This window comes from Crocodylus siamensis, chromosome 1 (assembly GCF_052110815.1).
Source record: "Crocodylus siamensis isolate JL-2025a chromosome 1, ASM5211081v1, whole genome shotgun sequence".
Lineage (NCBI taxonomy): Eukaryota > Metazoa > Chordata > Crocodylia > Crocodylidae > Crocodylus > Crocodylus siamensis.
In genome coordinates, this window is record NC_143395.1 from 188,893,057 (window position 1) to 188,906,407 (window position 13,351).

The following is a 13,351-nucleotide window of genomic DNA, read 5'->3' on the forward strand; positions in this document are numbered from 1 at the left end:
ACAGATGAAGCCTGGACAGCCAGATCTACATTCCTGCTGCTAGCCAGGCTCCCTGCTGCAGGAGCACCGTAGCTGCAACTCCCGCAAAGCCCCAGGTAAGGCTGCTTGCTGGCCCCAGCCTCCCCTACTCCACCAAGGGCTACCTGCCACACAGCAGAGCGCGCATGGCACTGGTATTCCCCATGGCATAAGGTGTGCCACTGCTACTTGTCCCTGGAGAAACACACATTCCTGCTTATCTGGATGTGGCTCTTGATGCATCTCTATTCTCATCTGTCACGAGCCATCTCTTCCAAATCCTGTCCTACATTGTTTACCTTCAGGTCACTTCTTAGGTTATCTATCAAACGTTGGTAAGGTCTACTTTGAGGACCTCATCCTATAGAAAATGTTGATGTTTCTTGATTCCTCCACTCCTACCACATGGCAGATCCACACTAATCACTATGCATGTACCACACTTGTAATGAGTGGCTATTCCATGATACTTAATAGTTCTTAATTACTGGCTCCATTTTCCCCTGCTGGATCTCTCATTATTTTTGGTGTAACATGGTAAGATTACAGACTTTAACAATGACTGTGTGTCTGCATACTCTCAGCCATACCCACAACATGGCTATGGGCTGCCCTGCTTTAGCTCTGTGTATGCCAGCTTCTGAACTCAAAGCAGTAGATATACATTAGTGCAGCACTGCACTTAGGCAAAAAAGTTATGCTTATTTACATCACTCAGTCAAGTTATATTTTGAATAACTGTTCACTAATGAGTTTGGAAATGCACACTTGTTACCTTGTAGAAAAATAATATGAGCTACAGCCATCAGATAATCTGGATTTACTGCTTACTATGGCAGAAATATCTTTACTACATCTTTGCTTAGTCAGATATTGTTAACCTACAATCACCTTCTTCCCTTTTCTGGGATGTGGGAGGTACAGATGGAGGGAGCAGATGGAAAGGAATGGTAAAATAAGAGAAGAATCCATTTCATTTCTATGTTTTTAAATATTTAAGTTTATATTTACAAGTAAATGAATTGAAATACTTCTACCTGTTATTTAAGAAGAAAAATTTAAATATGGAACTATTTAAAGTCAAAGTTTGCCAGTTTTTATGACGGACTGGACAGGTCCTGCTGATTAGACAAAACTTGTTCATCTAATTAAGGATTTTAGAATAAAAATTGAATAAGGGCAGTTTTGTATTGATTTTCCCAAAAATGAGAATCCATTAAAATAGGTTTTAACATTTGTCAACCTTTCAAAACAAACATATTATTAGGCACAATTGGCTGTCTGTTCAGAAGAGGCATGGGGCAAGCATAGTAAAGGGATTGCAGGTCACAACTGAAGGGCATTGACAGGAATAGGGAAACTTGCAAAGGTTCATAAAGTTCATGTTCAATGTCATTTACCATAGTAGGTTTCCAGTAGACCATTACTGAACTGCTGAATTGTCCTGCAATATTTTTCAGTTTTCCAAATGAAAGGAAAAATTTGCACATAAAATAAACAATATTAGAACATTATTTAGGTTGCAAAATCAAATAAATGTTCATACCCTTTATATGGATGTATTATGAAACAGGCTACTTTTTCCAAATGATCCCTGTTTCATTCAGTGCATAGGATGAATGCTATTTGCTTAATGAGCAGCTTTTCAATATTTTTTCTTCATTGCTCAATGTGTAGCCGTAAGCCTTTATTTACTGTGCACTATTCAAACCCTGCTTGACAAGCACAGATGTTGATTATCCCATAGGCTTTTCTATAGTGTTTATTGCTATAATAGTTCAGGGTTTTGCAAATATCAGTGAGTTCATTTTCACAAGACTGTTATGAAAAAAAGAAGGGTATTAATGTCCCCCTTTCATAGACAGAGAACTGAAGCACAAATGTTAAAATAGAAGTTTCCATTAAGCTTAGAGTGCCTGATCTGAGATACAACAATATCACTTTTCAAAGTATAGTACTTCACATTTTATAGCACTTCACATCTTGAAAATACAGTTCCTATCACTTCTATTGTAACTGTGAGTGCTCAGCTCATTTGCAAATCAAACTACAAGATTTCAAGCCATGCATGCTTAAGATGAGGAACAGAATTAAGGATAGGGACAACCTATGAAAAGATTTAAGTGATTTTTCTTTCATTACATAGGAACACTGTGTTCAACATCTTCATTAATGATGTGGACATTGGAGTCAGGAGTGGATTGGCCAAGTTCACCGATGACACCAAACTTTGGGGCAAAGCATCCACGCCAGAGGACAGGCGGGTGATGCAGGCTGACCTGGACAAGCTCAGCAAATGGGCAGACGAGAACCTCATGGTGTTTAACACCGAAAAATGCAAGGTTCTCCACCTTGGGAGGAAAAACCTGCAGCACCCTTATAGCCTCGGCAGTGCTACGTTGGTTAGCACTACAGAAGAAAGAGACTTGGGGGTCATCATTGACCACAAGATGAACATGAGCCTCCAATGCGATGCTGCGGCTAGTAAAGCGACCAAAATGCTGACTTGCATCCATAGATGCTTCTCGAGCAAATCCCGGGACGTCATTGTCCCCTTGTACTCGGCCTTGGTGAGGCCGCAGCTGGAGTACTGCGTCCAGTTTTGGGCTCCATAATTCAAAAAGGATGTGGAGAAGCTTGAGAGAGTCCAGAGGAGAGCCACGCGCATGATCAGAGGTCAGGAAAACAGATCTTACGATGACAGGCTGAGAGCCATGGGACTCTTTAGCCTGGAAAAGCGTAGGCTCAGGGGTGATCTGATGGCCACCTATAAATTTATCAAGGGTGACCACCAGGATCTGGGGGAACGTCTGTTCACCAGAGCACCCCAAGGGATGACGAGGTCGAACGGTCACAAACTCCTGCAAGACCGTTTCAGGCTGGACATAAGGAAGAATTTCTTTACTGTCCGAGCCCCCAAGGTCTGGAACAGTCTGCCAGCGGAAGTGGTTCAAGCACCTACATTGAACACCTTCAAGAGTAAATTGGATGCTTATCTTGCTGGGATCCTATGACCCCAGCTGACTTCCTGCCCTTTGGGCAGGGAGCTGGACTCGATGATCTCCCGAGGTCCCTTCCAGCCCTAATGTCTATGAAATCTATGAAATCTATGAAACCTCAAAGTGAGAAGCAAACACAGCCACACTATGAACCACTGCTATTGTCATATGTCATTTTATTGCAGAGTATGCATGTCCAATATGGGAACAATCAGTTCATGACCCAGCTGTCATGAAATAACAGGGGTTGCTTACAGATGTGGAAAAAATAAAACAACCCAGTGATTTATTTTCAGCTCAGTGTGCACCTGCGCTAAATGCAATGCATCACATTAGTTTGACCCAGCTTGCTCAGTTTCTGCATAGATTGGGCTCTTCAGCAGGGCTTTTTGGTGCTTTTAGCTAATAGCTGATTGAATCCTGCTGAAGCACCCGATCTATACAGATGCTGGGGAGTCAGGTTGAATGCGCTTCCTCTTCTGTAAAATATTGTTTTTTGGGGGGGTTCTACATCTGTCAGCGGCCAGGATGTCTGAAGCCAACACCAAATGTAGCCTGTACTTCCTGGCTGGAAATATACCACCTAATATCAGAAGAAAGGTAGCAAGCCAAAAAGAAAGGTCATGACAGATGGAAGACTCCAGGCATCCAGTCTATCATCACACAGAAGTAACCAAAAGGTTTGAAGCACAAAAGAGGTTTACAGCCAGTGTTGCACCCTTGGACACAATGGCAGATGGGGCACAACTGAGGTTATGCAAGGAAAGATTACATACAATCAGATGCCCTGAAATGGTCAGGGAACTAGTCACGGGGGTTAGATGAACATCTTGCTGGGGTCATTTGACCCCAGTATTCTTTCCTGCCATGGCAGGGGGTCGGACTAGATGATCTGCTCAGGGTCCTTCCGACCCTACAAACTATGAAACTATGAAACCCCAGGAGGACCCTCCTAGAGGGGCTGATACAGACTGTCCAACATAGCGATGCCTGAACAGCCTGTGCACATCAACCAGAGGATCAAAAAAACCAAACATGATCAAATGAGACTACTCTAATAACACAAATAGATGCAAGTGCAGTAAAATGCAGGCCATTGAGCACCTGCTTGTTTGCCAGTGTCTTGGTGAGTTCTGTACAAAGGACCTTGCTGTAGCAATGGAAAGAGCCATCACTTGTGCACAATTCTGCAAAAACACCTAGTTTATGACAAGGACGCAAGAAGAAAAAGCAGTGAAAGAGGAGATATATGAATGTAACAGATCCCATTGGACTTAAGTCCAGTGTTTTCTAACACATTCCTCTTGCTTGGTATTTGTAAAGCAACAACGTGAAATTCAGGTCATGTTTCTACCATATTTCCATCTAGAGGCCTGCCTTCATAGGCATAATAAAAAGTTCTTCTAATAAGGCAATGTTGTCAAAATATCACCAAAAGATATTATAGAAAAGTCAATAGAAAATTAACTGAAATATTTCTTCAAAAGCGATGATACCATATAGGATATTAGGTAACTATTTTAAAACAGAGAGACACTGCATACAGGCACCTGATTCTTTATTCTGGTAACAATATGTACCTGTTTGACTCTTGTTTTAAGAACTCCCAGCCTTTTCTGTGTGGGTTCATAGAGATAAGAACCCCATAAGTTTCAACTCAGCAGCTTAAAAAAAGCAAGATATGCACCATAAGCAGGGGTCAGTTGGATCTAAATCTGTCCAAGTGTCCTTACATGCTACTTACATAGGTAACTTTAGCTCTTTAAGTGTATACTGGCTGTAAGTGCCACTTAGGTGACTAGCTTTAACTATTTACCCACCTGAAGAAGGAGTTACATTTCAGCTTTGTAACTATGAACCTAAACATTTTGTAAGACAGTGTTATTATTATTGATTACAGGAAATAAAACAGCAAAGTAAAAACTTAAACATTTGAAGTTACGAAAAAGTAGAGTGAGAAAACTGTTTTTCTGGAAGCAGTCTGTGGGCATTTATACATATGGTTTAGGAGACGTGGTAGGGCAAGCTAAATGAGCTTTAGTTCAAAGCACCCCACCACCATTTTTCAGCTTGGGGAGGCTGATACACATGATGCTGGAGGCTGCTGGAGTGCATTAATTTCCACACTCCAGCAGACTTGATGTCTACTCCAATGTGCTAGAATTACAATGTCAGAGCATGCTCCAGGCACATGAATAGGAGCCCCAGTATATCTTAGCTAGTCAGATATTCTCAGAATAGTTGTCTTTTAGTTGCTGGGTAAGGATGCAGTTGAGAGATCACCCAATTTGGCCTTCACCACACTTGCAGTAATCATAAACATTTATTTGTTCTCTATAAATGTTATAGCATGTAAAATATCGAGTACCAATGAACTGTGAAGTACCAAATGAACTGATTTGTAGTGAAATCTTGTTCAACTTTTACAGTTGTCAGAATATATTTGAAACTGCAGCCATTCTCCAGTTGATGGCTTTAAGAGTAATTATAGATATTGCTAATAAAATTTTGAAGATGTTGGCAAAATCTCAGCTCAAACTAATGGTCATGGGCTAACAGTGAATTTGAGATGTTGATTTGTCAGAATTTTTAATACTGCTATGATATAGACACAAGAATGCCTATACTTTACTTCCTCACTATTACAGACATTGAAAGCACTCAGATTTGTATATGAAAACAGTTGAATCCTGCATATGCAATATCCCTAATATAAAATAAGAAGAAAATTTGACAGCAGCAAGTCTCCTTTATAGTTAAAAGTAAACCTGTCCTATGTAGCTACTAATCACAGCTACTGTATTAGAGGTTTTCCTCTCTAGAGCTAAAAATGTGTTTTTCTACTTTCAAATTTAAGTTACATTTTATATACATTTCTGTTTACACCTATGGCAGAAGAGAGGGAGAAAAATGAGGAGAGAGGTCGTCATCTTTATAAAACAAGCATTAAAATATTGAAACATTCCAAAAGAAAAAAAGAGAAAAATGAGTAAGTCTACACTTGTGTATCTTCATTACTATTAGAGTCCAACATGTTCCAAGAAAAATAAGAACATGGTACCTGTCTTGAATAGTTTATGTTATAGTACTTAGCCCCCCCAAAATTATTCCTTGTTATAGAGCACTTTTGTGTGTCGGTAGAATCCTGTAGAAGGAAAGGTATTGTTCCACCTAACCCTTTAGGTTAAGTTCAGGGGGCATTAGGGTAAGGTTAAATAGATTCAAAATGGCTGCCCTATATCAAGTAAGTCAGGATGCTGGGGGGGCTAGCCAGGGGTTTGGGGGGTCCAGCAGGCTGGAGGGGATTGAGGGTCTGCTGGATGATGGGGGGGAGGTATAATCTGCAGGTAGGGTAGGGGGGCAAAGGCAATCTGTCAGGGTGGGTCAGGCACAACCCATGGGTGGGGTGGGGGCAGGCATGATGGGGGGCAGGTGCAACCTGGGGGGCAGGCATGACCCACAAGAGGAAGGAGGAGCAAGCATGACCCATGGGTAGGGGGGCAGGTATGACCAATGAGGGTAAGGGGGGGAAAGCACAACCCATGGGTGAGGTGGAGTTGGGTCCCTGCCAACAAACCTACACCCCCATCCCTTCTGCCCCTCCCCCAACCAAGACTGACTTACTTGGCTCCAGCAGTGGCAAATGCTGATAGAAGTGGCTGCACCCAGAGCAGTTTGTGGGATGGGGGCTGAGAGTGCTACCTGGGTGGGGAGCAAGGAGCCAGAGGTGCAAAAAGATAGAGCAGTGTACAGAAGGGGGAGCGAAAAGAGCAGCCCTGGGGCTGGGGCCAGTGGCTGGGTTTTCCCAACCCCAGGGCTACACAGGGGAAGTGGACAGAAGTTCCATGAACCAGTTTGATCTAAATTGAAAGTGTCTGATACTACACAGACCCAGCTTGATCTTGAACTGGGTTCTGCAATTTTTAGATCAGTTTGTATACATGGAACTTCTTTTCAGTTACAGGTTTAAACTGATTGCTGGACACAGGCCTGTAAACGTAAAGTCAGCACTGGGATGAATTGGTCTGCCATTCTGCCATGAAGTTTAAATTGGTCTGCCATTCTGAACCCACTTTAACCTCCCAAATGTCTGCAGTTAGCATTAATACTTGGAACCTGCATCATCTTAGTCAAGCTTAATACTATTATATATTTCTCTACCCAAGATGAATTACAGATATTTTGAAACCTAGACCAGTTTACTTTTAAATGAAGTTTTGAATTGAGAATGAGTAAAGTACTGTGCTAAGGTACAATTCATCAAAATCAATTAAGTACCATAAAAAAATTGTGATTATTCTGGTCTAAATTTCTGTTTGTTTTTTATACTATTGGTATGTTATACTATTGATTATTCACACTTATTTACACCCAAGAACTGTCTCAGACAGCTGCCATCCTCAAATGGGACTGTGACTCTCTCTCTCTCTCTCTCTCTGAACCACGCTAAAAAAAGATATTCTAACCAATGATAGAAACAAGGTCTTCAAAATATTGTTACTTCCTTCTCATAAGAGTGGTCATTGTGAACAGAATATCAGCAAATAACTCCCTTCCTGCCCCCACCTTTCAACTGGCTGGAGTTATGCTGTGTGTGAGACGCCTCTGCGACATAGTCTCATTTATACCAAAGGGGTCTTTATACCCTGGCAGCAGGTTAAGGGGGATTTAAAGTGCAAAAAGGATTTAAGTCTACTTCATGTGTCCTCTTCACTGTCAGAGCTTTCTTAGAGAACTAGTCCTCCATTTCTAAATATGAACTTCAAGTTCACCTCTTTTTATTCCTGCTAAAATTAAGTTATTAACCATAAACTGACATTGATATTGATCTTAGCAATAGTCACATGAATTTGAAATACCATTCTGGGAGGGTGGGACAGAAAGAATTGATAACGACTCTGCTGCCATAAAATTATAATTCAGTTAGCCTGCAGAAACAATGATAATAGTTATCAGTGCTGAAACAGATACATTATAATTACTAAAACCACTCTTAGAGATGCACATACTTGTTGAGGAGAATTAAGATTAAATAATTAAATCTGGATTTCATGTGCTTGAATTAGAGCCTACCAACTCCTTACTAAAGCAGCAGATTTGGGAAATTTGAAAGCTATGGAAAAACTTGCTGCTGCATTGCTGTTTGGTTATCATATTCCTCAAAATATAACTGCAGCTGTGGCTTTATATGAAACTTTGGCTGAAAAAGGATCTCATAAAGGCCAAACTGTAAGTGCTATTTTTAGTTTTGTTTTTTAAATGTATAACATTTTATATAGTCACTGTTTCACTGATAAGCTTATCACTTTGAAATATACTAAAGTAGATATATGTTGATATAATTTGCAATCACATGGCAGTTAAATTATTAGAATATATTATTTAGTAAAAACAGCATCTGACTAAAAATCTTTTAAGATAATAAGATTTCCTAAGCAGTTACACTGGTACCACTACATTTTAATAATCAACTCTACTGTTTACTCTTAAAGACGATTATTTATTTTTAGAGCTTCATTCATATTGCACAAATTGAGATAGACTAATCAGTGTCATTTGCTGCTATGTTTGTAGACAATTTCACTTTCTCAAGTAGTAGGATTAAGATGTGATTTTTGGGTTCCAAACACACTGGGGAATATTGAACTAGAATCAAAATACTGTTTTCCATTAATATTTTTAAACCTAAATTTTGAGTCAATCCCATCTGACAACACCACTTCTGATTATTTTAACTTTAGATATTTACACTCAAATGCTAAAAACTATATTTATATTTATAAATGCTGTTATAGGTTTGCCTATTGACATTATTAATTTATATCTCTTCCTGCAGAATAACATTGGGTTTAATTAAAAATACAAAATATTTTAATATGAAATGATGAGATTTCTGACTTGCTTGATCCTTTTTCCTTTAAAACAACGGGACCTTCCTTAGTTGCTGAGGTTCTGTACAACAGCATGTCGAATTAACTCTTCTATGAAACTTGCTCTACCACCCCTACATGACACCAGTTAACATTTACTGTGATGGTGAATGATCAAGACCACTGATTATTTGACTCAGTAAAGTTCTAAGATGTCCCTGTGGACAGGATCCTAACACTGGTTGTGTGTCACCACATTGCTGGGGAACTGTTTTAGCTGTCTGTTCTGTTGCAGTAGGTATTCAATCCATCAGAAGCAAAAAAAGGGATAATCATCAGGAGTGTGCAAAATGGGTCCTAGTAGATTTGGATTCAGCCCAAATCAGGGACAGTGATTCAATTTGTGTTGATTTGGATCACTGTCCCCAATTCAATTCGGCCAAATCCGAATCTGAAGATTCAGTGCTGATTCAGAGAATCAGCGATTCAGCCATAGACACAGCTTTAAATGTTTTCTCTACATATCTTGAGGTACCAGGCCTGGCTCATGAATGCTGCGATGCTGGGGTGGATGGAGCATCCCATAAGAGCATGGGGGGTGGAACAGGTCACCTTCCCCAGCGTCATCTTTTGCCTGTTATCCATGACCTATGAGGGATGCCCTTGAAGTCCCCTTAATGTTTCTCATGTCCCGCTTTCTACTTGTCTGCCACGTCTTGATGGAAAGATTATACAGATGTTCTTATAAGCAGAAGACTGCTTATTGTATTTTGTATGTTGGAGTTTGTCACAGGGCGGGGGCCCAGGAGCGGCCGTGATCTCTCCTGGCACCCCCTACCGTGTCAAGTGGGTGTCTACGCACCCTCGTTATCTCGCCCACCGCGTCTTGCTGGTAATGTTATAACAGGGAGGCTGCCTTTTACCCTCTTGCACGGTACTCTGTCTCCTGATGATTCAGTGCACTCCTGCCACAGGGCTATGCATGGCTCCTACCACTCCTAATACCACGCCCCAAGCCTCTCAGTTGTCCCGGACATTGTTGTGTCTATTTATCTCTTCTCGACGGCCCTCTCCAGGGCCTCTCCCCGTACGCTTGCCCTCTCTGGGCCTTCTTAGTCCTGTGCGCCGTCCCTCGGGCCTTCTTAGTCCTGTGCGCCCTCTCCGGGCTTCTACCCGTACACTCGCCCTTCTCTGGGCTTCTACTCGTATGCTCGCCCTTCCCTGGGCTTCTACCCATACGTTCGCCCTTCTCCGGGCTTCTTATCCCAGTAAGGTGTAAATTGTCCTCCGTGGGGCTTATCCTGATACCATCGCCCTCCCTGGGGCTTATCCCAACACGATCGCCTTCCCTGGGGCCTTTTATTCTTGTCTGCCCTCCCTGGGGCTTCTTATTCCCAAGCTCACGCCTGCACTGGGGCCTGTGCCTCACGCTCCCCGCACTGGGGCCTTGCCTCGCGCTTCCCACGCTTTTGCCCCCAACCGGGGCCTGTGCCTCGCGCTCGCCCACACTGGGGCCTTGCCTCGCGCTTCCCGCGCTCTCGCCCCAACCAGGGCCTGTGCCTTGCTCTCGTCCACACTGGGGCCTTGCCTTGCGCTCCCCGCACTCTCACCCCCAACCGGGGCCTGTGCCTCATGCTCCCGTGCTCAGGGCTCAGGCAGCCTTGGCCTTACCTGGCCCCAGACCCCTTCCTGGACCTTATGCCCCACTGGGGCTTTTTGCCTACGCCCACACTGGGCTCCTCCCGATATTGCCCCACTGGGGCCAGGGTCTATGCAACCCCCAAAACACGGCACCCTCTTCAGTGCCAGGAACCTCCACGCTACTGGGGAGCTCCCCTGAGTCCTCCTCCAACCCCTACAGCCTCACCCGGTCCTCCAGTGTAACTATAAACAAAACCATAAGCCAATTGGCTGTAACCCAAACTTAGGCCTCCTGGCCAAACTCTAACCCTAAGCCCTCAGGCTCATCAACATTACTATCCTGGCCAGGGGTTTCTCTGCCTGGTATTCTCCACCTAGGCTATGCAGGTCATCAGGCTTCTCATGCTCTGCTTATTCCCTCAGAGCTCCATCTTTTACAACTGCCAGAGGGGAACTGCCTGCTTGGCCTCAGCCCCAGCTGTTTATATGGGCCAGGCCCTGCCTCCTCCTGGTCAGCTGACCTCATTGGTTGCCCCAGCAACCCACACCTGTCCTTTAGGAGCAGGCACTTCAGTGCCCGCGACAGAGTTCACAGCCAGCCCGGACCTTGACCCCTGTCTTTCTCTAGCTAGGCCTCCCCATCTAAACCCACCAAATAGGGTTTGACTCTGAGGCTCTAGCATCTTGATCTTGGAGCTCGTGGCCCTCCTTTTTGCCCCCACTCCAGAGCCCAGCCTTTCTGGCCCAGAAGCCCGTCCACCAGCCCTACAGCCAGGGGGCTGCAAGGTCAAAGCTGGGCAGCAGCCTCAAACCTCCACTGTCTCAGCTCAAAAACACACAGCTGCACCCCAGGTGCACCAGGCGACTTTGGCCTTTTATGACTGTGCCTTCTGGTGCCAGGGCCTGTGCACCCTGAATACTGTGCCCTCTCTGGTGCCAGGGTCACCACACTGTAGTGGGTCCCCCAATGAGGCCTTCTCCTTCCCCAATAGCCTCACCCAAACCACTGGTGTTAATTATAACTGCCACCAAAAATAAAATTTAAAAAAAGGCAGCATGCCAGCTTACATTTTCACAGGGGCTTGTGAGAAAAAACTTTTAAAGTTATGTCTATGTCTGAATCACTGAATCTTTCCAAATCTCTCCAAATTGATTTGGAGGGGTCCAATTTGATTCAGGGAGATTAAAGGGTCTCCTGATTCAATTCAGATTTGGAGATTTGGCCACTGAATCATGCCAAATTGAATCGGGGACCAAAGCTTCACACAGCCCTAATAATCATACTTTGCACCTGATTTCAGGTGTAAGAAGTATTCAGAGTTCATAGATGTATCCCCTGGAATGTGTCCATCAAGTACAAGACCCTAGAATTATTTTGTAAAAAACAATTCTAAGAATTGCCCACCTGGTTGCTTTACATTAATTTGACATATTTTTGTTGTGCTTAGGTATTGCTCAAGATTTCTACATCTTGGCCACGTGAATATCCTTGCCAAAAGATACCTCTTGTGTTTTCTTGAGATCTAATAGCTACCATGGCAACAGTGGGACTAACAGAGTTGGTTTCTGATTCAAACTAAGCACTGGACACTCTCTTATCTCACAGTTGTTCTAGATCCAGAAAGCATATGTTAGAAATAAATCTTAATGTGGTAAAATTATAGATTCCAAAAAAGCAACTTATGTTGAGATGATGCACCTATTTTTGTAAAGCTCCTTTGGATCTATGAAATTCCTCTAGGAAGAGTTTACTGCTTACCTACATAGGCATTACAATACCTTTTTAAAATAATCACTATAACAGTCTGATGGCCATGGCAGTTAATGCTGTTGTCCCTTCCCTCATCCTTCCTCTGTACCATACTCATAGATTACCTGTTACAACTGTAGTGAGGAATACAGAGCCTCCGTAAAAACAAACACAAAAAAGCCCTGCTCAGAACAACCAATTGTATCAGAATTGTATTCTTTTGATACGGTCATAGTCAAAGCAAAGTTTGTATGAATTGGTTATGAGCTATGAGTAGTCAGATTAATCAAACCTCTTTAACATAGTAGCAAAGTTAAGGGTTTGTTGCTGTGAGGACTTATCTACTACTTCTCAGATAGAGCTGATTAGATTCCAGATAAGTGGGTCATATACATAAAAATAATGTTGAGGCAAGTTGTTCAGTTGTTTCAGCAAGTGAGATTAGTTTCTGCCTTGAGTAGGCACTCTTAGGATCATAGGAAAGAAGGGTTGGCAGGGACTCTGCAAGGTCATTTAGCCCACCCCCCTGCTCAAATCAGGATGAACATTGACAGTCATGTGAATTTTGTAAGTCCATGTAGTATCCTATCTTATCCTATCTTAATTTTTAAGGAAAGTTATAAAGAAGATCCTGATGAACGACCTCAAGCTGTACTTTGGTTCTATAGCTTGCTTTGATCCATATCAGAGAATTATTCAGTTGGGGCTACTGATCTTGAAATCTGTCCTCATAAAGAAAATGGTGAAGCATACACATTTATTAGATACGTGAGCAAGTTTTGATTCTATTGCCCATGACATATTGTTGATTTATTTCCAGGCTTTTGCAAAAGTGGGCACAGTGGCACTTTAATCTGTTCACTTCTTCCATTCAGAAAAGTCCTGTAGAACCAGGGTGACCGTCTTTTGGCATAAGCACTACAAGTGGCACAAGCAGCCTCTCTGTGTGGCATGCAGCAGATCAGGCTGCAGCAAGAAGTTCAGCAGCACATAGAGCAGGAAGCCCAAAACAGAGCAGGATATAAAGCTTGGGGGCACAGGGCAGGAAGCAGGAAATTGGTCAGGGAGCCCAG

General features: G+C 42.8%; 1 protein-coding gene across 1 annotated transcript in view; it reads left to right on the forward strand.

The window, feature by feature from the left end:
- SEL1L2 (SEL1L2 adaptor subunit of SYVN1 ubiquitin ligase) overlaps positions 1–13,351 on the forward strand; it is a 100,351-nt gene that overhangs the window by 34,831 nt on the left and 52,169 nt on the right. The window contains exons 4-5 of the mRNA XM_090051185.1: positions 5,913–6,006; positions 8,084–8,246. Of these exons, the coding sequence (XP_089907311.1) occupies positions 5,913–6,006; positions 8,084–8,246 (257 nt within the window). The remainder of the gene's footprint in view (positions 1–5,912; positions 6,007–8,083; positions 8,247–13,351) is intronic.